Raw genomic sequence first — 27,627 nt, 5'->3', positions numbered from 1 at the left:
CCTAACACCATACACAAAAATAAATTCACAATGGGTTAAAGACCTACATGTAAGGCCAGACACTATCAAACTCTTAGAGGAAAACATAGGCAGAACACTCTATGACATAAATCACAGCAAGATCCTTTTTGACCCATCTCCTAGAGAAATGGAAATAAAAACAAAAATAAACAAATGGGACCTAATGAAACTTAAAAGCTTTTGCACAGCAAAGGATACCATAAACAAGATGAAAAGACAACCCTCAGAATGGGAGAAAATATTTGCAAATGAATCAATGGACAAAGGGTTAATCTCCAAGAAGTATAAACAGCTCATGCAGCTCAATATTAAAAAACCAAACACCCCAATCAAAAATGGGCAGAATACCTTAATAGACATTTCTCCAAGGAAGCTATACAGATGGCCAAGAGGCACATGAAAAGCTGCTCAATGTCACTAATTACTAGAGAAATGCAAATCAAAACTACAATGAGGTATCACCTCACACCAGTTAGAATGGGCATCATCAGAAAATCTACAAACAAGAAATGCTGGAGAGGGTGTGGAGAAAAGGGAACCCTCCTGCACCGTTGGTGGGAATGTAAATTGATAGAGCCACTATGGACAACAGTATGGAGGTTCCTTAAAAAACTAAAAATAGAATTACTGTATGACCCAGCAATCCCACTACTGGGCATATACCCAGAGAAAACCATACTTCAGAAAGTCACATGCATCCTAATGTTCATTGCAGCACTATTTACAAAAGCCAGGTCATGGAAGCAATCTAAATGTCCATCATCCGACAAATGGATAAAGAAGATATGGTACATATATACAATGGAATATTACTCAGCCATAAAAAGGAACAAAATTGGGTCATTTGTAGATATGTGGATGGACCTAGAGACTGTCATACAGAGTGAAGTAAGTCAGAAAGAGAAAAACAAATATTGAATATTAATGCACATATGTGGAATCTAGAAAAATGGTACAGATGAACCAGTTTGCAAGGCAGAAATAGAGACACAGATGTAGAGAAGAAACGTATGGACACAAAGGGGGAAAGCGGGTGTGGGGGGCGGTGGGGGGATAAATTAAATCTCTCTGGAAATACAGGGATCATATGTATTATCGGCCACAGCACTAAGTGCCTCTCACATGACATATGCCTGGGAAATGGCAGCTTACTATCACCTTTATCATCCTCTTAGATAATGCATCTCTGGGGATTATGAAAAGTGGTTCTTTTAAGTAATACATTATACATTTGAATAATAAAGTTTTGCTAGACTTTATGTTACCAAGTTCAGCTGCCAGATGCCAGGCATGTTTACACAGATCTTCTACCTTTCATAGTGCACTTTTTGAGCAGCAAGCAGATAACTAATCCAGAGATTCACATATGCACTCACTTGCTGAAATCAACAGTATTCTTATGTACAAAATTTTCTAACTGGGATGCCACAATAGGAACATTTATTATACAAAAACCATAGTGCCTCCCATAGAGTAGGAGCAAAATAAAATGTTTTAACTGAAAAAAAAAAAAAAAAAAAAGTAACCAGGACTTCCCTGGTGGCACAGGGGTTAAGAATTCGCCTGCCAGTGCAGGGGACGTGGGTTCTATCCCTGGTCCAGGAAGCTCCCACATGCTGTGGAGCAACTAAACCTGTGAAGCACAACTACTGAGCCTGTCCCCTAGGGCCTGCGTGCCACCACTACTTAAGCCAGTGCACCTAGAGCCCGTGCCTTGCAACAAGAGAAAAGCCCAAATGCAGCAACAAAGACCCAGCACGGCCAAAAATAAAAATTAAATTAAAAAAAAAAGTAACCTATCTCTATTAAATAATAACAACCAGACCCTCTAAAATATTCTACTCTTACTTCTGTGGTTTTTGTCTAGAAGACACTCAGTGCCTAGCCCAGAACTACCTCCATTCCACCCAGCTCTGTCTTCCTAGGACATACATTGCTAATGAATAATCAAACAATTTGGGGCTCACCTAGATATGGCCTCAGAGTCTTCTTTACACAGTCCTCCAGGCAGCCGTCACCAAACAATCAGAACTGACAGGGGAGACAACTATTTTCAATCCTTGTTCTAGAGCAGCACTACCCAATAGAAATGGATGGAATCCATCATCCATTAACAATTGTGATGGAAGTGTTCTATAATCTGCACTGTCCAATACAGTAGCCACTAGCCACAGGTGACTATTATGCACTTGCAACGTGACTGTGACTGAGGAACTGGGTTTTAGACTTTATTTAACTTAAATTTAAAAAGCCACATGAAGGTAGTGGCCGGCCACCTTAAAGGACAGCACAGCTCTACAGCCTCGACCAGATCTGGTTGAACCTTATGGGTACAGATTTACGCCTGGCTAAAGTTCAGTCTATGCAAATTATCTCTAGACTAAATGAATTAAGAATGCCTCTGGTCCTTCCTTTCAGCTTCTCAGTTTTTTCTAGAATAGGCAGAAGAAGTCACTGAACTAAAATGGACCGGAGCATCAGTTCTGGCCCTAGCAGCACCTTGTCTTGACTAGGAAAGACCAAAGGGCAGGGCTAATCTCCCAGCATTGGACAGATCTTAAGACACTCTACAAGCCAGTTAGAGTTCACACCTGGAGGTTTCTTCCTTAACAGGACAGAAGGATGATGGCTATTCCTGTCACCAGGCTGCCTCTGCTTCTCTGTGCACCTACATTTCTCCAGATAACATAATAAAACCAGCTTTGAACAGATGAAGAGAAAATGGAAAATGGCACTTATTTATACCTGATTTGCAACAATGGTTAACATTTCACCGCTGAAGAATTTTTTTAAAAAGACAGGCTCACAGCACATAAAGACACAGCGCCAGTCCCAAAACAGAGGCTCATCGTTTTAGTTAGGAGTATTAGGCTATTAAGGTAGAGGGTGTCACCACTGGGCCAGTTGGCTTCTCTGGGCTAATAATCAGAGACTATGCTACTAAATCTAGGCTGGTCAACCCATGAATTTATGCCATTGGTCACAAAGGGGTCTGGAAGATGGGATACTTAACTAAAACTCATTTTAATTATTGAGTTGAAGAACATGCCTTACTGATAATGGATATCAACATCTTTATGTTGCCTATAAGAATTTTATAAGCCTATGTTTGGACCTCTAAAATGTTCTGCCATAATTAATTTTTTAGCAAATATGAAGTCTTTCAGTTTCCACTACAAATAACAGTAATAATAACAACAAAGTCATATTAGCACTAATGATGGCTAAATTTAATGAACACTTTGTTTTTGCCAGGCATTGTTCTAAGCAATTAACTCAATCTTCAAGACAGATCTGTTAGGTACAATTACTGCCCTCATTTATAGATGGGGAAACTGAGATTAAGAGGTAAAAACCTTGCTCAAGAACAGATAATTGTGTCAACTCCTAGTTTCAATTCCTGGCCTGCCTGATACAAAACCTCCCAATCTTGTATTTTTAATCACTGTGTTACTCCCACTGCCTCATACCTTTGAACCTGAACTTACTATTCTGTCTGTGGACCAGCAGCATCTGCACTTACTGGGAGCTTGTTAAAAATGCAGACTCAGGGCTTCCCTGGTGGTGCAGTGGTTGAGAGTACGCCTGCCGACGCAGGGGACACGGGTTCGTGCCCCGGTCCGGGAGGACCCCACATGCCGCGGAGCGGCTGGGCCCATGAGCCATGGCTGCTAAGCCTGAGCGTCCGGAGCCTGTGCTCTGCAACGGGAGAGGCCACAACAGTGAGAGGCCCGCGTACCGGAAGAAAAAGAAAAAAAAAAAAAAATGCAGACTCAATCCAGCCTCAGCCCCAGTGAATAGAAATCTGCATTTGACAAAAGCCACAGGTAATTCATATGCATCTTAAAGTATGAGAAATAAGGCTCAGGGGATCTTCCAAAAACCAGCAGAAATGCTCGAACAGAGTGAGGAACAAGATATTAAAACAACCAACGGGAAGGAGTAGAGATAATAATTTTATCAAGAACTTTGAGGTTTTACTATTTCCCATTGTTATTTGGATGTTTAAACATTAATATGAATAACTGTCAAATATGCCAGGGATGCAAAAGTGGATAAAACAGTTTAGAACAAGCTTCTAAAATTTCAAGTCTACTCATTATGCTGCCATGAGAAATAGTGGTCATTAAAAATAAACCAAGACATTCTCTTTCTGACTTACTTCACTCTCTGTATGACAGACTCTAGGTCCATCCACCTCACTACAAATAACTCAATTTCGTTTCCTTTTATGGCTGAGTAATATTCCATTGTATATATGTGCCACATCTTTATCCAATCATTTGTCAGTGGGCATTTAGGTTGCTTCCATGTCCTGGCTACTGTAAATAGTGCTGCAATGAACACTGTGGTATACGTCTCTTTTTGAATTATGGTTTTCTCAGGGTATGTGTCCAGTAGTGGAATTGCTAGGTCATACGGTAGTTCTATTTTTAGTTTTTGAAGGAACCTCCATACTGTTTTCCATAGTGGTCATATCAATTTACATTCCCAGCAACAGTGCAGGAGGGTTCCCTTTTCCCCTTTCACCACACCCTTTCCAGCATTTACTGTTTCTAGATTTTTTGATAATGGCCATTGCTAACACGTATATAAATCTAAAAAAAAAAAGGTACTGATGAACCTAGCTGCAAGGCAGGAATAAAGAGACAGACATAAAAAATGGACTTGAGGGGCTTCCCTGGTGGCGCAGTGGTTGTGAGTCCGCCTGCCAATGCAGGGGACACGGGCTTGTGCCCCGGTCTGGGAAGATCCCACATGCCACGGAGCAGCTGTGCCCGTGAGCCATGGCCACTGAGCCTGCGCGTCTGGAGCCTGTGCTCCGAAAAAAAAAAAAAAAAAAAAAAAAAAAAAAAAAAATGGACTTGAGGACACGGGGTGGGAGGGCGAAGCTGGGGTGAAGGGAGAGCAGCATGGACATACATACACTACCTAATGTAAAACAGTTGGCTGGTAGGAAGCAGCGGCATAGCGCAGGGAGATCAGCTCGGTGCTTTGCGATGACCTAGAGGGGTGGGATAGGGAGGGTGGGAGGGAGGCTCAAGAGGGAGAGGATATGGGGACATGTGTATGCATATGGCTGATTCGCTTTGTTGTGCAACAGAAACTAACAGTATTGTGAAGTATAGTCCAATAAAGATCTATTAAAAAAATAATAAACCAAGACATTTAAGCCTCATAACAACCAGCTGGTTCAATATTCTTCCACCCCTGCCCTTCTCTAGTTGGTTAGCTAAATGAATGAGGGTCTGTGGGAAAATCTGGTCACCGGCTTATATCACGGCCTAAGCCTTAGGGCCTGCTGGGAGATGTTTCATCCCTTGCCCTCCTCCTTCTCCTCTTTCTCTTCTGCTCCCACTCTCCTGGAGCGGCTTCTCCAGAGGTTCCACTCCCATTCCCTTCATGTCCACTGCCACGGTGACCTCAGTGCATTTTTTTCTTTTAGTACCAAAACTCTGTTTATTTTAGAGCCAACCTTCCGAATAAGGCAGGTGAGCAAATATCTGAATGTGTGGGGTAGGGACACATTGCACGCATTCCATCTAGACAGGTGTTTAAATTACAGCGGGAATAAATACGGGTGATGGATTGAAAAAGGGGGTAGAAGAAACACAGAGGGGGAGGCCAATTTCCGGTGGCTGGCCCGCCCAAGTGTTACTGCTTGTTACTGCTGTTTGCTAAAAGTAGTGCTGCTGCCAGTGCTATAATTAAAATATGATAGTATTGCCTTGATGGCTTCCCAGAATATACCCACCACCCACCCAGATACATAACCTTTTGGTATCCAAAGAGGATCCAGGGCCAGGCCTAACTAAATCACTATTGCTCTACTGGCGCACGCTCTAGAAACGCTATGGTCCTGAATGCCAGAATGAAGTCCAGAACTCAAAGATAATTCAATAAATAATTACTGTATTGCTGATCATGGGCAAAGCCTTGGGTAAAGTCCTAATAGAATGGGTACTAAAATGTGGCCTTTGCCCCTAAGCCATGAAGGAATTGGTAATCTCGTGAGATAGACACCTAGACAAATAGCAATATTAAAGGTCTCCAGAATATGATAATTGCCATAATAAAAGTGTTAAGGAAATTCAAAGAAGGCAATTGAACCGGGCCTAAAAGGATAGGTAGTAGGACTGGTATGGGGCTGGTGGAATGGTAGTGGCTCCTAGGGGAAAAGAAATGGCGGAGTAAAAATGCAGAGCCAGATAAGCAGGAAGAATGTCCGAGAAACAGAGAGCACTCTAATTTGGCTAACATTCAGAGTAATGGAAGACAGGAACAGACCTTGCCACTTATTCTTTTCTTCATCTAGTAGACGGCAGTAAGCTATGTAGTGCTATGTCAGCATTGTGGTGGAAGCAGAGAAATCTAGTTGAGAGTCACCACAGTCGGGTGAGAGATAAGAAGGCTGGGACGCAGGACACACTCCTGATGGTCTCTCCTCATTTCCCCCGAGGCTGAAGAAGAGTGCTGGGCTTTTGAACTGGAGAACTGCGTTTGTGGTATGATGATAAAAGCTCTCAAGTTCATGTGTTCATTCTTCATGTTTTCTTTTTGGATCAGCCCTCTTTTGTATTACATCTTCCCAAGTGGCTGGCAAGGCAAGATGGTACTGCCTGCCATTTAAGAAGGGAAGGCCAGGGCTTCCCTGGTGGCGCAGTGGTTGAGAGTCTGCCTGCCGATGCAGGGGACGCGGGTTTGTGCCCCGGTCCGGGAGGATCCCAAGTGCCGCGGAGCGGCTGGGCCCGTGAGCCTGCGCATCTGGAGCCTGAGCTCCGTGGCGGGAGAGGCCACAGCAGTGAGAGGCCCGCTTACTGCCAAAAAAAAAAAAAAAAAAAAAAAGAAAAAAAAAAAAGAAGGGAAGACCAAAGAGTGGGCATCTGAGGCCAGCTTTATTATAGGGCCTCATGGGAAAATGCATCTTTCCTTAGATTTATGTTTCCATGCCTCTCTTCAACAGTAAAATGGTTTGAGGATCAAGACTGGTGGGTGGGCCTGGGGCAGGGAAGTGCCCAGGAGGCTGACTAGATGGCTTCAGTCTAGGCTTGAGGCCTGGCAGCAAAAGAAGACATTGGATCATCTAGCCCATGTCATCAAAGCTAGGAATTCCACTCAGGAGTTTGGGGCCAAAAGTCTTATAGTAATTAAGAGAAGCTTTGTCCTGGAGGATCCTCTTTGGGCATCTTCTCCTGACCCTCAAGTTACTGGCTATAGAATCTGGATTCCGGCCACCGTTCTCTCTCAATCAGTGTTTAACGACCACATGTGCAGTAACTTCTAGATCCACCATGGAACAACACAACCAAACAAACTGACATTTAAGGATGGTGAGGTTTTAGTAGCTATCTGAAAAGACAACACGGGTTAATGAAAAAAATAAGATGCCGGTATCCACTGTGATACCGAGTCCTCCGCCAGAGCAACACTAAACAGCATCTACCTCTGTGTATGCATGTGCTATCAGTCCCTCAAGGACAAGATACTCTCCACTCACAGCAGAACCCAGGACTCTGCATTTCTACAGATACGGTATGTCTACAAATATAGTGGCAAAAACCCTTCTCTGACTGGGGCTTATGGATTTTCACATGACTTTTACCTTTCTTAACACAGTACGAAGGTGTATCGTTGCTGCTTGGGAAAACACAAGCAGCAAATATAGTTACAGCTATGCCAGGAGGGGAAGGAATTATTCCCAACCTGGAAATTTAAAAATCAGAGGCTTAACTGGTGTTTCATCATTAGCCCTAGGAAGGTCTTTCACACCACTTCAGCACAGCAGTATCCTGAAATCTTGTTGCTACCACCTTGTGCTTTACTTCCCAATGTTAGATTTATTTTTCACAAAAGAGCTCCCTCAGCTGTAAAGGATCCTTGCCATTATACTGCTTCAAGAACATAACGGTAGAGTTGAAAAGCTTCACGCCATGTTTTGCACTGTATTATAATTACAGGTTTATTCGCCTACCTTGCCCCACAAATTACATGCTCCTTTAGGATAGGGACTGTAACTTATTCTGTTGTACCCCTAGAGTTTACCCAGTAGGCACAAAAGCATTTATATAAATGAAGTGGGGTCTCATCTAGTCCCAAACACACACACACACACACACACACACACACACACACACACACACACACACACACACACTTCAATCTCCAGCTAGTAGCTAGTTTCACCAGTGAGTAGAGAAGTGATTCATGTCACTGGAAGGTTAGCAAGGAAATTAAGGGTTCCAAATTACCTCTTTTTACAAATACCACAAGGGAAGAACTGCTTTGGAATAAGGGGAAATGAAATAATCAGTGACTAGACTGAGTGATAAGTGTTATTCTTGCTATATCGCCCTGCATAATTTTAGAGATGATTTCTGCCTGGTCTTGAAGTTTGGGGCAAAGTTCTCAAATGAGTGAAATAATAGTTTAGACGTACAGATTTTGTTCCTTGTCTACACAATGAATATACTATATCTGTTTCTTCTTGGCACTGAAACTGCAAAGGGCTAACACCCTTTTTGAGATTCGCTTAAGGAACCTCAGGTTCACTAAGGCAGTTTGCAAATTTCATGTATCTTATTTATCAAAAGGGAGATGGAAATTCAACATTAAAGACTTAGTAACCACTTAACACGTGAGCAAATCAGTGGCATAGCATTCCCAGTGCAGCTAACAATCTTGGCATAGCTCACTCTCCTCATTATAGCGTGGTTCATAAAACCTTAAATAAATCTTGTCTGATGGGGTCTAGAGATGGGGTTTCACAAGATTATTTCATTAATCTAACAAATATTTATCAGACATTCTGTGGCATTCTTTTGAGAATTGAGAACAATTTTTTTAAATTACAAAAATCCTTGCCTTCCTGGAGATTATGGCCTAGAAGGGGGTTATCACTGAAATATACAAAGAAGGTGTTAAGCAAAGATAATCACAAATTTGGAGCGATCACTTTTGGCCAAATTACTGATATTAACGACCATATGCTACCTAAAAGCTTTCAGAAGTTCTTAACTTGGAGACCATGGGCCCATAGGGCATCTAGAGGGAGTCAAGTTGGAGGGGGAGGGAGTGTCTATGAACCCTCTGAAATTAACGCACATCTCTAAGTGTGGGTGCATATTTTTTTCAGGAGAAGAATTATAGCCTTCATTCAATTCTCAAAGGGATCTCTGACTCCAAAAAAGGTTAAAAATAACTTCATATCATTGATGTGAAGATAAATTTTTCTAAATCTGTATTCATACTGTACTCAGAACTACACCAATATCATCTTGAGAACAACGTTCTCTGTGTCATTCATATATGAAGGCTCATCAGAATATGATGGGATCCACTGAGCCTGTCGTGGAACTTTCATTCCCCTGACCATGGGGCCCTGAATGATTTGGAATAGGGAAATGCGGTGGCTAGTCCTGCCTGACTTGTTTTTACCATGTGTTGCTGGAACAAAAGGCAATCCTTGAATAAAAAACACCAGTGGACCAAGACCTGTTTCACTCAAGAAAAAAGAAAATGAAAACCCAAAGTGCCAGATCTGTACTTATTACACGATTTTCATCACTGGATAAATATTAGAGAATATATTCAATCAAGAACATGAAAAGAATCATCCTTAAACAGCTACCTTTTAACCATTCTTCCAAGGGCACTTCCTGAGCAGGTATTAAATCAACAGTCACAACAACCAACATGTTTTAAGGCAGCTTCAACTCCTTTATAAATTCTTGGATACCGATAAAATGAACCTCAAGAAATTTATACTCCAATCACCAGGAGATAAGAGTTATAACATTAATCACATTTTTAAAGGAGTTAGGAAAAGCAAGGAATGTCTGTAGTTCTGCTACATTAGCCGTAAGTTCTCTTGTCGTACCTTCCCGCTCTCTTAAACGTTGTCATTTACATAATATACATACACATATAGACACTTGGTGTTCCAAAATCTACAAAGAGTGCCAGATCAAGAGCTGCCAAAGATATTCTTGGAAAACCTTACAAGATGGCCACATCCCTTTCTAGCGCTTCCAATTTATACATTCAGTTTTTGAGTCGATAGGGGCTGCCACCACCACGATAAATAGATCCATTCCCACTGCAGCACTGGGGATTAAGAAGGCTGCACAGTGTTGAAGTTGACTTCACTACCAAATAATCTGCTGGCTTGGCTACAACTCTACAGCAGCGTTAAGCTCCATCACTGTAGTCTGATGAGAGGCGAGAGTCCTGTTGCAAACAGGAAGAGACAGACAAAACACTGATGGAAAGAGTGTGAAGTCAAAGAGACTTGGGTTTGAGTCCTGGTGCGGTTACTTGCCACTGATGTGACCTTAGCAGAGTCACTTATCCTTTCAGCTATTTTCTTCACCTGTAAAAAAAAATTAAGTATCTACTTCATAAGGTTAAAGAGATAATGCATATAAAGTATTTAGCACAGTGCCCAGTACAAAGCAGACATTCAACTAATGTCAGCTGCTTTATTATGAAGGGCAGGTGCAGTATTGTCAGCAAAAAAAAATGGAAGAGGAATAGTTTTTAAAAAGAATATAAAAACCAACATAACACAGAAGAGAAATTCTTCTCAATTCAGCAAGCATGTGATAAGTGCCTACCAAGTGCAAGGTTGCTGTGCTGGGTGATGGGTTAGAAAGAACAGCCATCACATAGTTTATAACTCAACAGGAAAGAAGAGACATAAAATAACAATAACAGACTTATTATAGAGAGTGACTAATGAAGGGCCAAAGGGACATAGACAATGGAAAGATGACTTCTGGCTAGGGCAGCAGGGGGTTCTTCTTTCACTTATTTATTTTAAAAAATGTGTGTTGAATACACACTATATACCACGCTGGAAAAAAACTGGTGAAAAAATGGACATGGTCACCTCCCCATCTTTAATCAAGTACCTTACAGTCCCATAGAATCAGCACATTTACTGAGTACTACCCGTGAGTCAGGTTCTGAGGCAGCAAAGGACACTGCCTCCAAAGAGCTCACTGTCCATTAAAGGAGACAGCTATCTGGACAGACACAGACGGCTGTATGGCGAGTAAAATGGCATGTGTACAAGTGAAGTGGCACCTCTGTTGAGCCTGGACAAATGCAAACAGTTAGATATGGTGACTGGGGAACATTTCCCATGGGAAGATAGCTCAAACTAAGCATGGAGACTAAGAGAAATTCTGGGTGAGCTGCACAAAAACATATGTGATGGGAAGGAGAGAGGCTGGAGAAATAGCCTGGAGCCAGATTCCACACAAAGGCTTTGAACAATATTCAATAGCTGGGGCTTCACCTTGAAGATAACAGGAAGCCCCTTCGAGATTCCTGAGCACAGGAGTATCATTATCAGACTTGTGATTTAGAAAGATTCCTTTAGAGCACAGACTAGGGTGAACAGAGGAGAATGGCCAGGAGACCACTTAGGAGGTAACTGTAGCTGTCCAGTCAAGAGATAATTAAGTCCTAAAGCAGGACAGTAGATGTGAAAGTGAAACAGAGAAGCTATATATCAGAGACATTATAGAGTCAGAATCAATAAGAACTGGCAACTGCCTGGACCTAGAGAGAATGAGGAAGCAAAGAGAGATGATGAGAAGTCAAAGGCTCCACACCTAACTCCCTAGGAGAACTGCAGTGTCACTAATATAGGGGGGAAAAGGGAAGAAGAACAAATAGGTTTTAGATATGTTGAATATTTTTTGAATGTTTTCAAAGCATGTTTAAAATATGTTGAATATTTTGGATCCTTGTAATACAGTCAGATGGAAATGTCTAGCAGGCAGTTGGAAATTTGGACATGACACTCAGCAAACAGGTTCAAACTAAAGATGCGTATTTGGGAGAAATCTGCAGAACAGCACTAGATGAAGCTATGGGAAGAGAAAATTTACCCAAGGGGAGACTACAGAGAGGAAAGAAGTTCGGTTGAGCTCTGGAATTCAGAGGCATGTTGGAAGATACCTACGAAGAGCAGCGAGAAACAGATGCCCAGGCATCAACCCCCTTCTTTAATGAGAGACTCTGCTGTTGTCAGTTTCTATATTTCAGGTCTTTATACCAGTGGCTTTTTAAAAATGTTGAAACTGGTATCTAGTTTTTCAGGGGAGAAGTAGAGGATGAGCTCTCAGAGGACTTACTGAAGGCTGGAGAAGCTAAGGGAAGTTTTCAGGTAGGAGCCAGTCAATAATAGCGTCATGTGCTAAAAAAGAGAGTAAGGATTAAAAATAGGTGACTGAAGTTGGCAATTCCAAGGTCATCAGTGACTTTGAGAGAGGGTTGCTCGATACAGTAAGAGAAAAGAAAGGTTATTTTAGAATAAGAGACCATCAGGAGGCCAAGGACCTAAGGAAAACTGGGGGTTTAAAGCCTCAAGAGACATAGAAGAGCTAGGGAATTAGATAGGAACAATTGGAGCTAGAACCTAGAGCAGGGAGGCACAGAGATGCAGGAGAATTCATCTTGATGCTAAAATTACCCCACTTGACAGAGAAGAAAATCAAGGCACAGGGAAGTTAAATAACTCGTCCAAGGTCGCGATGACTCAAGAGCTTCTGCTTTTTCTATTTACCCTTTTCTGTTTCTAGACACGGGAAAAAGTAATGTATACAATACAAAGAAGTACAATTTTTCTACCCAGAAAAATACAGAACCAAAGAAGCTAGACTTGGGGAAAAAACTACAAAATCCGAACACAAACGTACAGTAGTTCAAATGTGTCCAGATACACTGAGGAGGCAGGAAGAGAGCTTCCCATTGCCAAATGCCCAAGCTTGTGATAAACTGGGGGCCACTGGCTCCAATCCTAGAGAACTGTAACCATTTCAAAAAATTTGGCTTCCTCTCTGCCAGTTTCAACTTCAAACTGATATTTCTGAAACTGAGATTGACTCAGGTCCACTGTGGACCCTGACGAAATAAGCATGATCACAATGGTAACCGCTGAAGCAGAAGAAATGATAAAAGAATTCCTTTGTATAGGAATGAGTGAGAGTGAATGAGTAAGCAGTGTAAGCAAACATTCTCTACCTCAACATATGACCTCCCCTAGGACTAGGCAGAAAAGTATCAGGGTAAGGAGCAAAAGTGGAAAGAAATTGAACGGTTTTCTTTCCTACTCGCCCTCTAAATGAAAAATGTGAGAAGCAAAAAGCATCTCCTCCCTCCTATGTATCTGTCAGCACATTTCCAGGAGGCCTGGCCACATCCCGGGCACCGGCTGGCCGGGGAACAGAGCCTGACACAGCACATGCGCAAGCATCGGAGCCCTCGCCTGGGTGGTCTGCTGTTATTCCTTTGATTAAACTCCCAGGCTGGAAGAGCTGGCGCTGCTCCTAATGATAGCTGGGTCCTGCAATCTCACACTGGCCCGCACAGACAGGCCAGCGCTCCCTCTCCTCTCCCTCTCCTCACCGCAGAGCTGGGTTACTTCGCCACATTCTCCTGTTCGCTGACAGCAGTGACCACAAAGGGCTACTTCTGTGCGTGCAGAGGGCTACAGTTCTAAAGCACACCTCTCCCGGCACTGGATGAGGCAGAGATAGTGAGACCTCACACTCAAGCTCTACGCCAGCCCACCTCAGCTACCATAGCACTCTCCCCCACAAGAGAAAGACGCTTCTAGAAAACCCTGCTTTCAGGGATGTATGATTTCCAAAGGATTCCAGTCCCCAGAGATAACCAGCTTCGCACGTGCCAAGGGAAAGAACTAAATTTGACCTGCTCTCTGCTCAGATTTGTTAGGTATTTGTTGAATAATCATATGTTAAGAACTCGTGTCTCTGTATTTCCAGCATATGCAAACACTTCCAAAGTGGCCACGGTGGCCACTTCGTGTGGCAGGGAAATTTCAATATTCTCCTATGTTCTAGTCTATAAATAAAGTTAAATCATAGCAGAAAGAGTAAAAGTAATTGCAAGATAAATGAGGTTCTGTTTTTAGCCATACAAATTCATAAGAATCTAGACTCTAATGGAAATTCAGGGTAACTCAAAGCTTAATTATCAAATTTTGGGGTTGTCAGAGTACTTTGCTTCTTTTCTTTTGGCTAATTCACTGTTTCTCAGCATCTTCAACAGTGAGCAGGGAGGAAGAGGGGATGGCATTCTTCATCCTGCAATCCATCCTCCTCACAGCTACCTAAGTGATGCAGCTAAAAGGCAAGGCCCATTTGTCTCTGTGGCTCCTGTTCATCTATGAGATAAAGAGCGAGTTCCTTCACAGGGCATTCAAAGCTCTCCTTGAATCAGCCCTTGTCTTCTCCTCCAGCTTCCATCCCAGCTGCTCCCTATCCTCCAACACCACTAACCACCAGCTTTCTGTTTCCCCACACACGCACATGCTAGCTTATTTTGGAGCCTGCCCTACCCTTCTTCTGCCACCCACCAGCCTACCCTTAAGATTCAGTGTAGGTGTAATCTCTTTCAAGAAGGCTGCTTTGGCCTTCCCACTCCCACCCACAGGCTGGGTTAGATACCCTTTGGTGGTTTTGTTATTCCCTAGAAACATCTCTGCAGATGCCATGCTAGTACTATCATGTGTTTATGTGGCTGTCACCCTTACCAGATTGTGAGTTATTTCACACTGAGGTCTATGTCTTATATCATCCCTGTGGCTTAGTACCAAGGCCTGGAACACTCTCAAGAGCGTAATAAAATGTTTTTGGATGAACGAATTAGAAGAATACATTTGAATAAAAAGTTCTACGGAGAATGCCACTAAAAGCTTTAATGAGCAAGTAGTTGAAATCATAGACAAAATAAAGTGATTTTTCAGAAATTCCCTCAAATTTCATTTTTTTTTTGGCTACGCTGTGCGGCATGCGGGATCTTAGTTCCCCGCGACCAGGGATCAAACCCGCGCCCCCTGTGGTGGAAGCGCAGAGTCCCAACTGCTGGATCACCAGGGAAGTCCCAAATTTCAGGGTTTTTATACTCATCTTCCAAAATAGCACAAATAGGGCTTCCCTGGTGGCACAGTGGTTGAGAATCCGCCTGCCAATGCAGGGGACACGGGTTCGTGACCCGGTCCAGGAAGATCCCACATGCCGCGGAGTGGCTGGGCCCGTGAGCCACGGCCACTGAGCCTGTGCGTCCGGACCCTGTGCTCTGCAACGGGTGAGGCCACAACAGTGAGAGGCCCGCGTACCACAAAAACAAACAAACAAAATAGCACAAATAATTTAAAATCAGCATACCTTATTTAGTGCAAGGTCTCTTAACACCTTGCCCCGAAAAGCAAGGTAAAGATACATCAGGGTTTATGGCATATAATGAAAGCAATACTCAGAGGAAAATCCATAGCTTTAAATATAATAAAAAACAAGACATGAGTGAAAATAAATGAAGTACCCAACTCAAGAAATTAGGAGGAAATAACAAAATAAAGCTAGGGAAAACAGAAGGAAGGAAGTTAGCAAAGATAAAACAAGAGGATAATCAATTAACAAACAATAAAACAACAGAATGAATAAATATATCCTATCAAAAAAAGGGAAGGGGGAAAGAAAATCTTCATTAACCCTATTGGATATATGAAAAAAAAGAAAACACAAAGGCAAAATAGGAATTGAAAATAAGGAAATAATCACAGGTAAGAGGAAATAAAAAACATTTCAAGTGACTACTGGACACAGAGTTATTTCTGGTGGAGCTGAGCTGAAGGTTTCACACTCCAAGACCAGAGAGGAAAGCAGAGCTTTCAGCACGTTCTGTCTGGATGCCTGCCTCTCACCAGGACTACAGACACCTTATCACTTGCCTCAGTGAGTAAGGAACCAAGGCACTTTCTTTCAAACACAGCTAGGAGTAAAAGGAAATGGCCAGTAAACAGATGTCCCAGGGCCCTTATTAAGCCATTATAACATGCTATTATTTACCAGAAAAAGAACAATAGAAGAATTTCCCAAATTCCAAATTAAGGAACTACATTCTCCAAGGGGAAATAACACAAATAACACATACTTGAGCTTTTCAATAACAACATTCATTTTGGTAACACAATATTTTACCCAAAAACTGATTTCAAATCAAATTAGAAACAATTTACTATTAAAAGCCTTCTACGGTTGAAATAGCAATCTTTTCCAAGTATCAATATATGGCATTCAGACTTTACAGAAAGGTTTTTGCATACTATCCTCAGGACCCTGTTGTATTTTCCTCACCAACAAATAGAGACCCTGAGGTTAACGGAAGTTGAGTGAATTGCCCAAGATCACACAGCTAGTAAGTGGTAGAAGAAAGCAGGTCTTTACATGGCTAATCCAGCCCTTTTCCCACTACTGCACCCTGCTTATTACATACTACAGTCCCTCCCCTCAGTATCGCACCAAGGATTAACCACCCTATTTATTACCAAGGCTCTAAAAGTTAAGACTGACATCTAATGGCGAGTTCAGATCCCTCTGAAGAGAAGTCCGATGGAATTTTAATTCACTGGCACTGAAATTCTTCTTAGATGAGACAGACTGAAGGGGAATGACTTTCCAATAAGGATACAATCACCTTGGATTCCCAAAGGATCAGTATCCTTTCATTTTGGCAAGCTTTGCTGTCTACCAAACGATAGGAGGTGAAAATACGTAAACACTAACATTGGCTATGTTTTTTACTATAATTGCAAAGAAAATTGCTTAATGTCTTGGTGCTTCTAGCTGCTCGTTAAAAACTGGAACATATACTCTAGTCAGTGATCCACTGAAAAAAGTGTAGCAGATCACTGGCCCTCTCCCTTCCTCATAGCCACTTCACATTTCACAATTCCTTCCCATTCTACCATGGCAATTTCCTTTTCCCATCATTCTGTCACTAAAATCTAACTCTTAACTCCCTTCAAGTCTCAACACTGCCCATATAAGATTCTTCACTTCCTAATTCACATTAGGCTTCCTTATCTACTCCCTTCAAACTGTCAGGGATTTGAAAAAGAAAATTAATTACAACCTCACACTCTGGGATGAGGTTGAAGTAAAGCTAAGGCTTACTTTGAATTGTGGTCCAGAATTTTACACAGAAAAGTAGGGTACCACCAGGGAGCAGTATGTTGCCTACTTTTAACATGCACTTGAAGTAATCTACAGCTTCACTTTTTCCTAGACTCGATTATCACTAGAGAGTTGCCACCAGTTAAGGGATATGACACCACGAAGATGTAGCAAAATATAACTGTGGAGTTAAATCAGAATAATTCCTTTGGAGGACTTTGATGCAGTTTGCATTAAGGAAACGGAAAAAAACATGGCTTCTACTTCCAGTTAAATACCATGGGGATAATCATCAAGAAGGGCAAAAAGAATCCCACAGTTCTTAAAAGTTTCATCTAACTTCACTGTGTTGTAAGCTTGTCAGTATATATACAACAAAGTCAAAATCCTGGTATCCATCAAGCTTGCCGGATGACCTTGACTGCATCACTCATTTCAGCCCCAGTTTCCCCCATCTGTAAAATGGTGAGAATGATATGTATTGGATGAGGGTGTATTGAAATAATTCATTAATCAGTGCCCGGAAAAGATCCTGACATCATGAGATGAAAGGCAGTAAAGTTAAAAAAAAAAAAAAAAAAAGTAATAGGTAATGTTATGGCATTCTGGTAAAAAGATTTATAAGACTAGAACTCACTGGAAAATTTTACCAGAGAAATAAGTTATTTTTAAAGATCCTTTAAAAGTGCATTTACAGCTGAACATTCAAGTCTATTTATCCATGAAGTAAGTACATCATAGCTAGCAGCACACTTAAGTTTGCAATACCTGTGACAGAAACCCTTTCTTTAAAGCTGAAGGAATGCTTTTATTCTTTAGCTTGAAACCAACTAATATTCATTCAACACGCATCAGCATATGGGCATTAGTAAAGACAGGGAAGGACAGAGTACCCTGTAGTTAACCCTATGCACTGATCCAAAGAACTCTTTGACACCCCAAACTATCCATACCTGCTGGGTGAGGAGACTGACGTGAGTGGATGGAGAATACTGCCTTGCTGCCTGCTTCTCAGCTAGCCGCTGAAGTTCAGCCGTAACCGTACTTGGGTTGTACCGTCTGCTGTATGAGGAACCATCTTCTCCCTCCTTCTGTGTTTTGGCTACTCCTGAATGCTGCTTGTTTGGATGGCATGAACCTGCTAAAAAAGAAAAGTTTTCATCCACTTAGGAAAAAAGCCCTGAAAAACTTAGGATGATGACAGCAAAATCTCAGCCAACAGATACTTTACTGACTCCTAGGGATCTCTGACAACATAAGGAACAGTAAACTATCCTCAGATGCTCACAAAAGTAAAAATAAATCCTTACCATACTCTAGAAACTCTTCCTACCACCAAATTGTTACATGCATTTATTACTGTGTTTTTGCATACTATGAATCCTTCACAAAAAAAGAATTTTCATCGTATGTAGTGGGGAATAATTGATCCTAGACTTAATGAATAAAAAATGTGTAGCCTTGAAACTCATTATAGTTCTTGTTTTCCTTGTTATGCGACTGTACTTGTCAGTAGTTTATGGCACACACTGTCAAATCATCCACAATCCTTCTTACAGAGCTCAAAAAGGAAAGGACAAAAGCAAAACTGAGTATATTTGGAAAAACAGCAATAATCCTATATTATAAAATTTCAATTGATGTTCCTTTCAGATTTCAATTTTCTTCTTTCAACTATAATATCACAGAATTCTATTATTTCCGAGCACTGAAATTCTGGCACAATGAAATTACTTAATATAAAATCAAGGTTAATATTTTTTCTATGACAAAAGTCACACAACCCATTGAAAAAATATTAAAAACCCAGAAAAGTGGAAACACTTTAATGTGTTTCTTTTCTGTCTTATTAATGCTTATATAACCACGATCGTTCTGTATATACAATTTGGTGACACTACTTTAAAAAAAAATCTATATTTTTTCATGTTTATTACGTTATTTGACACATACCAAATACTATTTACAACTGATGTAGAAGTTATAAAACATATTATAATGAACTGACTACCCAACTCAAGAGTCACATTATCAACCCATGTGTTCCTCCTCATCCTTAATCTTCCCTTATCATTCACCCCCTTCTTTTTTTTAAAATATAGTTTTATTCTTTGTTTCTGTGTGTGTTTGTGTATGCATACTTAAACAAAATACAGTTAATTTTGTTTGTTTTTGAGCTCTATAAAAATGGTATCTATTGTAGTAATTTCTTGGGACTTGCTTTTGCTACTCAGTACCATACTTCCGAGATTTATCCTTTCTACTAAGTATAGCTGAAATTGATTAACTTTATCCGCTACTTGGTATTCCATTTTGGAAATACATTACAACTTATTTTTCTATTCCCTCATTAATGACTATTTTGGCTATTTCAAGCTTATCGCTATTATAAACAGTGCAGTTGTGAACACTCTTGCATACATGTCCTGGTGCACATGTGAAAGAACTTCTCTTGTGTATACGGCTAGGAGCTGAGTCACAGAGTATGAATTTTCAAATGTAGGTGATAACAACAATTTTCAAATTTATGTGAATTTTCAAATGTATGTGATAAAAACAATTTTCAAATTTGTGAATTTTCAAATTTATGTGAATTTTCAAATGTATGTGATAACAACAATTTTCAAATTTATGTGAATTTTCAAATTTATGTGAACTTTCAAATGTATGTGATAACAATTTTCAAATGTATGTGAATTTTCAAATGTATGTGATAAAAATTTTCAAATTTATGTGAATTTTCAAAGTATGTGATACATTACCACAAAATATAAGTGCTCCTGCTGATCCACATCCCCTCCAACACTTAGTACTGTCAAGTATCTTAATTCTTCCCTCTTTTAAGAGGGTGTAAAATCTCACTGCAGTCTTCATTTATATTCATCTGATTAATAATGATGTTGAGCACATGTTACCTCTTTTCTGATACCACTATTGGGTTGCCTTTTTCTTACTGAAGGAATCTTGCTTAGGTTTTTACTTTCGTTTCCTGCAATAAGGTGTTAAAGATGGCCTCCCTTATTCTATTCTAGAAGTTTAAAGTTTTGCACCTGAAAGTGATTATATGGATAGTATGAGGCAGAGATCTAATTTCACTTTTCTTCCTGTGTGGATAACCAATTATCCCAGCACCATTTATTGAGAAATGCATCCTTTTCCACTACCTGCAATGCCATCTGTCATATATCAAACTTTCATCTATCTGTATGACTGCTTCCAACTTTCTATTCTGCTCCACTGGTCACTTTGTACCTTTTCAGATACTATATTTTCTTAACGATCATATCTTTATATTCTTCATAAGATACTCCTCCACCCTTTTTTCTTCTTCAGTGAGTTCTCACTATCCTTGGTCTTTCGCCTATCCATTATCATTTTAGAATTGGCTTGTCAAGTACAACAACAAAACTTGAGATTTTGGTTGGAACCTGTATTGAATCCAGAGATGAATTTGATGAGAACTGAAACATTTATGATATTAAGTCTTCCTATCCATGCACATTCTATTTATTCATTTATTTAGGTTTTCTCTGTCTCTAAACAAAGTCTTATAAAATTTCCTTATAAAAGTCTTTCCTAAATTTATCCCTAGATAGCTTATCATTTTTATGCATGTTGTTCTCTTGGTGATGTGGTTGTACAACCATGTGAATGCACTTAATGGCACAAGCGTATCTGTAGCTTATTTTCAGTTTTCTATGTAGATAATGTATTATCTGCAAATAAATAAATTTTATTTCCTCCCTTTTGATCCTTATGCTTTTAATTTCTTTTTCTTGTTTTATTATACTGGCTCTTGACCTCCAGTAAAACACTGAATAGAAGAAATGTCAGTGGGCATCCTCTTCTTGTTCTTAACCTTAGAAGGAATGCTTTCGACATTTCCCCATTTACACTGATATCTCTTGTGAGATTTTGGCAGACACCCTTTTTCAATAAAGAGGGTTTCCTTCTCTTCCTAGTATGCTGAGAGCTATTATCATGAACGAGTACAGAATTTTACCAAATTCTTTTTCTGCATCTACTAAGAGGATAAATACAGTTTTTCTCCTTTAATCTGCTGATGTGACAAACGACATTTATAGATTTTCTACTGTTAAACCCCTTCTGTATTCCTTGGATAAACTTGTTCATGGGATCTAATCTCTCTCATATGTTGCTAGATGTGGCTGGCTCATATTTTGATTAGAATTTTTGCACTGGTGTTCATAAATGAAGCTGATCTATAATTTCCCTCTCTAATACTGTCCTTAATTGGTTTTGTTATCAAGATTAAACTAGCCGCACAGAGTTATTACTGTTGTCTCTTTTTCCGTGCTCTAGAAGAGTTTAAGATTGGAATTATCTTTCCCTTGAAAGATTGTCAAAACTCATCTATAAAACCATCTGGGCCTCAAGTTTTCTTTGTGAGATGTTTTAACTACTGTATAACTTATTTTAATAGTTACAGGACCATTCAGGCTTTCTTCATCTTTTTTTTTTTAATTAATCTTTTTCTTTTCTCAAAAAAAAAAATTTATTTGGCTGAGCCAGGTCTTAGTTGGGGCACGTGGGATCTTCGTTGCCTTGTGCGGGATCTTTTTAGTTGCAGCATGCAGGATCTCAGTTGCGGCATGCGTGCGGGATCTAGTTCCCTGACCAGGGATCGAACCCGGACCCCCTGCATTGGGAAGGCAGAGTCTTAACCACTGGACCACCAGGGAAGTCCCTCTTCATCTTCTTGAACCACTTTTACTTACTTTTGTAGGCGTTATCCACTTTGCATAGGTTTTCAATTTTATTGGAATAAAGTGGTTAACAGTATTCTAATATTTTTGTCACCTATGCTACATTTGTATCTTCTGTCTGCTTTTCATTCCTTATATTATTTTTCCATATCTTCTCTCTTTTCCTGATCAGTCTCACCAGAGGTCTGTCCACCTTCTTAGGCTTTTCAAAGAATTTTTGGCTCTGATATTTTCTCTACTGTACTTTACTTTTGAATTCTGTAATTTTTACTCTTGTCTTTGATTTTTATCTTTACTCTTATCTCTCTTTCTCCTTTATTTAGATTTATAATATTGCTGTTTTTATAACTCTGAAATCAGATATTTAGCACATTAATTTTTAGTCTTTCTTCTTTTCAAATGTAAGTATTTAAGGCAGTAAATTTCCCTCCAAATACTGTTTTTCATTGCTCTCCACACATCTGAACTTGAAGTTTTTTCACTGTCTTTCAATTCTAATAGCTTTACTTTTTTTTTTTTTCTTTTTTTGTGGTATGCGGGCCTCCCTCTGCTGCGGCCTCTCCCGTTGTGGAGCACAGGCTCCGGACGCGCAGGCCCAGCGGCCATGGCTCACGGGCCCAGCCGCTCAGCGGCATGTGGGATCTTCCCGGACCGGGGCACGAACCCGTGTCCCCTGCATCGGCAGGCGGTATGTGTCTGTTTTTATGCCAATACTGTTTTGTTTTGTTTTGTTTTTTTTTTTGTGGTATGTGGGCCTCCCTCTGCTGTGGCCTCTCCCGTTGCGGAGCACAGGCTCCGGACGCGCAGGCCCAGCGGCCACGGCTCACGGGCCCAGCCGCTCCGCGGCATGTGGGATCCTCCCAGACCGGGGCGCAAACCCGGTTCCCCTGCATCGGCAGGCGGACGCGCAACCACTGCGCCACCAGGGAAGCCCAATAGTTTTACATTTATTTCCATTATGATCTCTTCTCTGAACGCTTTTAAATTTTGAACTACATAAGGATTTGTTATGTATCGTTGCTGTCAACATTCAATTTAATTGCAGTGTGGACAGAGAACGTGGCTGTATGATACCAACTCTTTGAAATCTGTTGTCTTATGAGGTAGGACATGACTGTTTATTATAAACGTATCATGTGTTCTTGAGAAGGTGTTTTCTCTAATTATTGGGTACAGAGTATTATGAATGAGCAATAGATAAAGTTATCATCTTGTTCAAATTCTCTTTATCTTTTCTGATTTACAAAATCTGTGTATCTACTAATAATAGACAGAAATATGTGGAAATCTCCCACTAAGACAGTGGATTTGTAGATTCCTCATTAGTTGTATCAATTTTTGTTTTATTTATTTGGAGGTTATTTTGTTAGCTGCACTTAGAACTGTTTTATCTTTCTGCTGAACTAAACTTTCTGTTTTATGTAATTACTCTCTGTATCTGTTAAGAAAATTTTCTCTCTTAAAGCCTAATATAAGCTAACATATACTAAATTAAGTTAGCATATATTAGCACCACCTTTATTCTGGTTGGTATTTACATGGTATTTCTTTCTTCATCCTTTTACTTTCAACCATTCCACGTCCTTATCTTTACATGTGTCTTTCGTTGGTAAACAACATACAGTTAGATTTTTAAAAAATTCAATCTGACACTTTTCTAACAAGTTCAGCCCATGTATACGTATTTGATTCTTGATATATTAGGACTTGGTTTACCATCTTTTAAGTTTCCATTCCTTGCATTTTCTAAGCTTCACGCTTGTGCGCTTCTATGTGGGTGTTTCCCCTGACCCAATCCATTTTTCTTCTTCCCACATGTTTAAATTTCCATATTTTAATTTTTTCAGTGGTGACCTTTGAAACATGATACTGTATATTTATCTTGAAAAAGTCTAAATTCAAAATAACATCTTAATCTCATCCCCAGACTATTCAATCACCACAGAAAAATTTGACTCCAGTCACTTACAGGATATTATTGTTGTCAAGTATATTGTTGTCAACTGTATATTGTTATTTATATATTGTTGTCTACTACTGTTTAAGCCATTCAGAATATGTTCTTTGACCACAGTGGAAATAAGCTAAAAAGCAATCACAAAAAATAGAGAATGCCAACTATGTGAAGATTAAACAATATACTTATAAACAATCCACGGGTCAGGAAAGAAATCACAACGGAAATTAGGAAATATTTTTGAACTGACTAGCTTCTTCCATTCCTTACCCTCCTCTGCGAAAGGTATGAAAAAAAAGGAAGGCTTAAAAAAGAAGTTTTGATGACAACAACAAGGTACTGGAGACACTGACCTTACTGAATTTCTCTCACATGGGAGAAAGTATTTAAACCAGAACATAATTATTATTGATTTTAGAAGATTAAATCATAAGAATAATCACTCAGAATTAGCACTAATACACATATACGTACGTATTCATATGATGACTTATTAAAGTAGACCGTTTCATATCTCTGATTCAAGCTCCATGTTACAATATCCATTTCATTTGAAATCAGACAATGATTAAGACATATAGATTGGCTATTTATAAAACATAGCTTAACTGTAACTCACCTTAACGTGGATATTACTCAGGTGTTTAAAAATCTGACCAATGTTAAGACACTCGCTAATCTACAAATTCAACACAATCCCTATCAAAATCCCATCTGCCTATTTTTGCAAAAAGTGACAAGCTGATCCTAAAGTTCATACGAAAATGCAAGGGATCCAGAATAGCCTAAACATTATGAAAAAGAAGAACAAAGATGGAAGAATCACCCTTGGTGATTTCAAATCTTACTACGATGCTATAGTAATGAAGACAATGTGGTACTCGCATACGGGCAGATATACAGATCAGTGGAATAGAATTGAGACTCCAGAAGTAAACCCTTACGTTTAAGATTAAATGATTTTTGACAAGAGTGCCAAGACAATTCAACAGGAAAATAACAGTCTTTCAAACAAAAGGTGCTGGGACAACTGAATAACCACATGCAAAAAAAGAGATGTTAAGACCTTTATGCCACACCATATACAAAAATTATATCAAAATGGATAAAAGACCTAAACTATAAAATTCTTAGGAAAAACATACTCAACAGAATGAGAGAAAATACTTCTAAATCATGTATCTGGCAAGGGACTTGTACCCAGAATATATAAAGAACACTTACAACTCCACAGTAAAAAGACAAATATCACAATTATGTCTTGACTATGCTGTAAGCTCCCAGTAAATAGAAGCCTTGTCTTACTCATTTCTTTATCCCCAGCACCTAAAAGAAGTTGTTTCATTTTCTTATCAGTGAATGAATGCCACTGGACCAAATGCAAGACTCTTCCTTAGTCACATCAGAACTATGCACCCTGTGTCCCTTTACCTTTCAAACGAAAAGGCAAAGGGAAGAGACGGCATTCTTTTTTAACTGGGGCTGGGGAGAAGCTGACACTGTGGGGCGCCTTTCATTCTCTCACTCACCTGCCTTTGCTGAAGAGGGACGAGACAGTTTCTGGCTATAGATGTGCGCAGCACTTTGGAAAGAGGAAAAGGGGCCAATGGTGTAACTGCCTGATCGACAGCGTGGCAGGCCAGCGGGGCTCAGTACGTTCTGTGTCCCAGGATGGATGGAGGGAGAAGCACTGTCAGGGACCGTGCTCAGTAAAATTGCTGGCTGGTGAGGCATGCTGGGGATAGCTGGAGGAATCTGAGATAAAGAAGAATGGTGGCCTGGCCCTGGTGAGAGGTCAGAGGTGGTAATAACAGATGACAAATGGGTGTTGGGAATTTTCTGCGGAAGAGTAGCAGCAGGGCCAGAGCAAGAAGTAGAGGAAGAACTGGTATAGACTAATTTAGCCTCTTTTTCTGCTGAAGTGGTAAATCCTATTAAAACAAAAACAAACAAAACCAGATCATTTTAGGAAAAATTAATGTAAATTCTATATGTAAACATGAAGCAAACATTTTTAAACATCAAAATAATCTTAGCATGAAACAGACATAATGAAAAATACAAACTTGAATGAGATTCATCATGAACTTAATGAATACTGCCCACTGAGACAATGTGGCAATGGAAACAGTTTATTTTTAGTCCCTTCTGAAAGCTGGTGTTGGGACTACCTCCATCAACCAGAGCAGGTGCTTTACAAATGTTAGGGCATCAGGACAAAGTGTCTGGTAATGACAGCTAACTCCTCTCCCTCTGATTTTCACCCTTCTAGAAAAAAAAGTGCTCAGAATTTTAAACATTAAGAAAGTGAGAAATTCCTTGGAAGGATAATAGGCTATCAGTAGATAAAAGGAAATTCTAAGGGAAAAGGAAAAACAAAGAAAAGGAGCTTTTTGGAGTAATGTCACACGCCCGAAAATCATTTAATATCTGATGACTTTTTTTCATTTAGAGATTTATCAGAGAGCAGCAAATCTATGTAGGTTTGAAGTCACTCACGAGATAATTTATCAGAGTGAATTTCTGTTGCTTGTTGCTGCTTGGGCTGCTTTATTTTCACTTCTTCCATCGTTTCAGGGTGATCTGAAATAAGAAATAAATACTGCGCTTAGGCTCTGTTACTAATCAAATGCTAGAGCATTGCTCTACACATAATTTTGTTTCCAAAATATAACACAACTAGTAATCAACGCTAGGAACCATTGCATTTCTCACCACACTTTTCCAAGGATGGCTACGCCCACAGTCCTGTTGAGTGGGACACCAACCAAATGATTCCCAACTAGCCCCAACCCCAGCTCCAGGTGACTGAATCAGGAAAAGATACCAAAACCCAGGGCAGCCATCCGTGGACTGCCAGCAAGCTAGGACATGCATGGGAAAGAAAATGAGTAAGGGCAGTAAGATGCCTCTGTCAAGAATTCAGACTTGGGGAGCTAAGAGACCAAACTGGTCGGTGGTACACAGCGGAGCGAAGAAGTCATAATATATATGGACCAGGCAACTGCCAAGAGATAGAAAGAACAGCCCCAATATTTGTTGGCATGATACCTGGATACTACAACAGCTCTGTATCTTAATCTCCTCGGTTTCACGTGAATAAGCTGAGTGAGTTTGCTTATTAGATAGATTGATCAGTATATTCAATAACAAAATCACTCTAATAAAATAAACTTCCACCGTAATAAATTAGGTTTTTTTTCTACTACAGAATTTTGAAACAGAACAGCCAGAGCTAATCATATACTTAGAGAAATATTCCAGAACTCTTTCTCAAGGGCCAGGTTCATATAAAAACTTAAGACAGGCCATTTGACAGATCATCTTTCAGAATGAAAGAATAAGGACATATGAATTCTCTTCTGTCCATCACCACCAGCACTGGTAATACTGTCACACATTTGTTTGCTCATGTTTGAAATGAGTCCAGATACTATCAAATGTCATACTGTTGTTCCCTTGATTGAGGCCTTCCTACTGCCCCTCTAGTTATTCTTGATTGGTATTGCTAGGTATAGACATTATTATGTAAAGGTAGTCCTTAACACATGAACCCCAGAATTTCTGAGGACTCATCTGTACAAACAGGTGCTGCTAGTACATGCTGTTAGGGCTTCCCCATTACTACCAGGGGAGAAGTTACTACCTGAATGCCAAGCTAGGACTTCACCTGCCTAGCACACTTTTCCCTACCCCAACCTCATTACAAAAACTCCTCAGCCTCCCTTTCCCAACACTGTTAGAGGATCTTTTCAGAGACCCTACCAACCTTCTTCCTGTATTTACTCACCCAACTTCATCCAGCAGACAATAAATATTATAAAGTCAAGAACTGTGACAGTCCTGGCCCCTGTATCTCTAGCAACTATCACAATGTCTTACACATGATAGGTGTTCATTAAAAACATGTAGAAGGAATGAATGAACGGATAAA

General features: G+C 40.1%; 1 protein-coding gene across 9 annotated transcripts in view; it reads right to left on the bottom strand.

The window, feature by feature from the left end:
* TTLL5 (tubulin tyrosine ligase like 5) overlaps positions 1-27,627 on the bottom strand; it is a 332,702-nt gene that overhangs the window by 173,077 nt on the left and 131,998 nt on the right. For 6 of the 9 annotated variants that reach the window (XM_028496210.2, XM_055088626.1, XM_028496209.2 and 3 more), the window contains 3 exons: positions 26,193-26,276; positions 25,223-25,624; positions 17,963-18,150 (listed from right to left, as the gene is read on the bottom strand). In XM_028496210.2, coding sequence (XP_028352011.1) covers positions 17,963-18,150; positions 25,223-25,624; positions 26,193-26,276 — 674 coding nt within the window. The remainder of the gene's footprint in view (positions 1-17,962; positions 18,151-25,222; positions 25,625-26,192; positions 26,277-27,627) is intronic. The other 3 variants (XM_055088628.1, XM_055088630.1, XM_024117331.2) reach the window with 1 other exon arrangement.

The sequence above is a fragment of the Physeter macrocephalus genome, chromosome 11 (assembly GCF_002837175.3).
Source record: "Physeter macrocephalus isolate SW-GA chromosome 11, ASM283717v5, whole genome shotgun sequence".
Taxonomy (NCBI): domain Eukaryota; kingdom Metazoa; phylum Chordata; class Mammalia; order Artiodactyla; family Physeteridae; genus Physeter; species Physeter macrocephalus.
The sequence above is the reverse complement of the archived record's forward strand: the minus strand, read 5'-3'. Positions and strand labels throughout refer to the sequence as shown.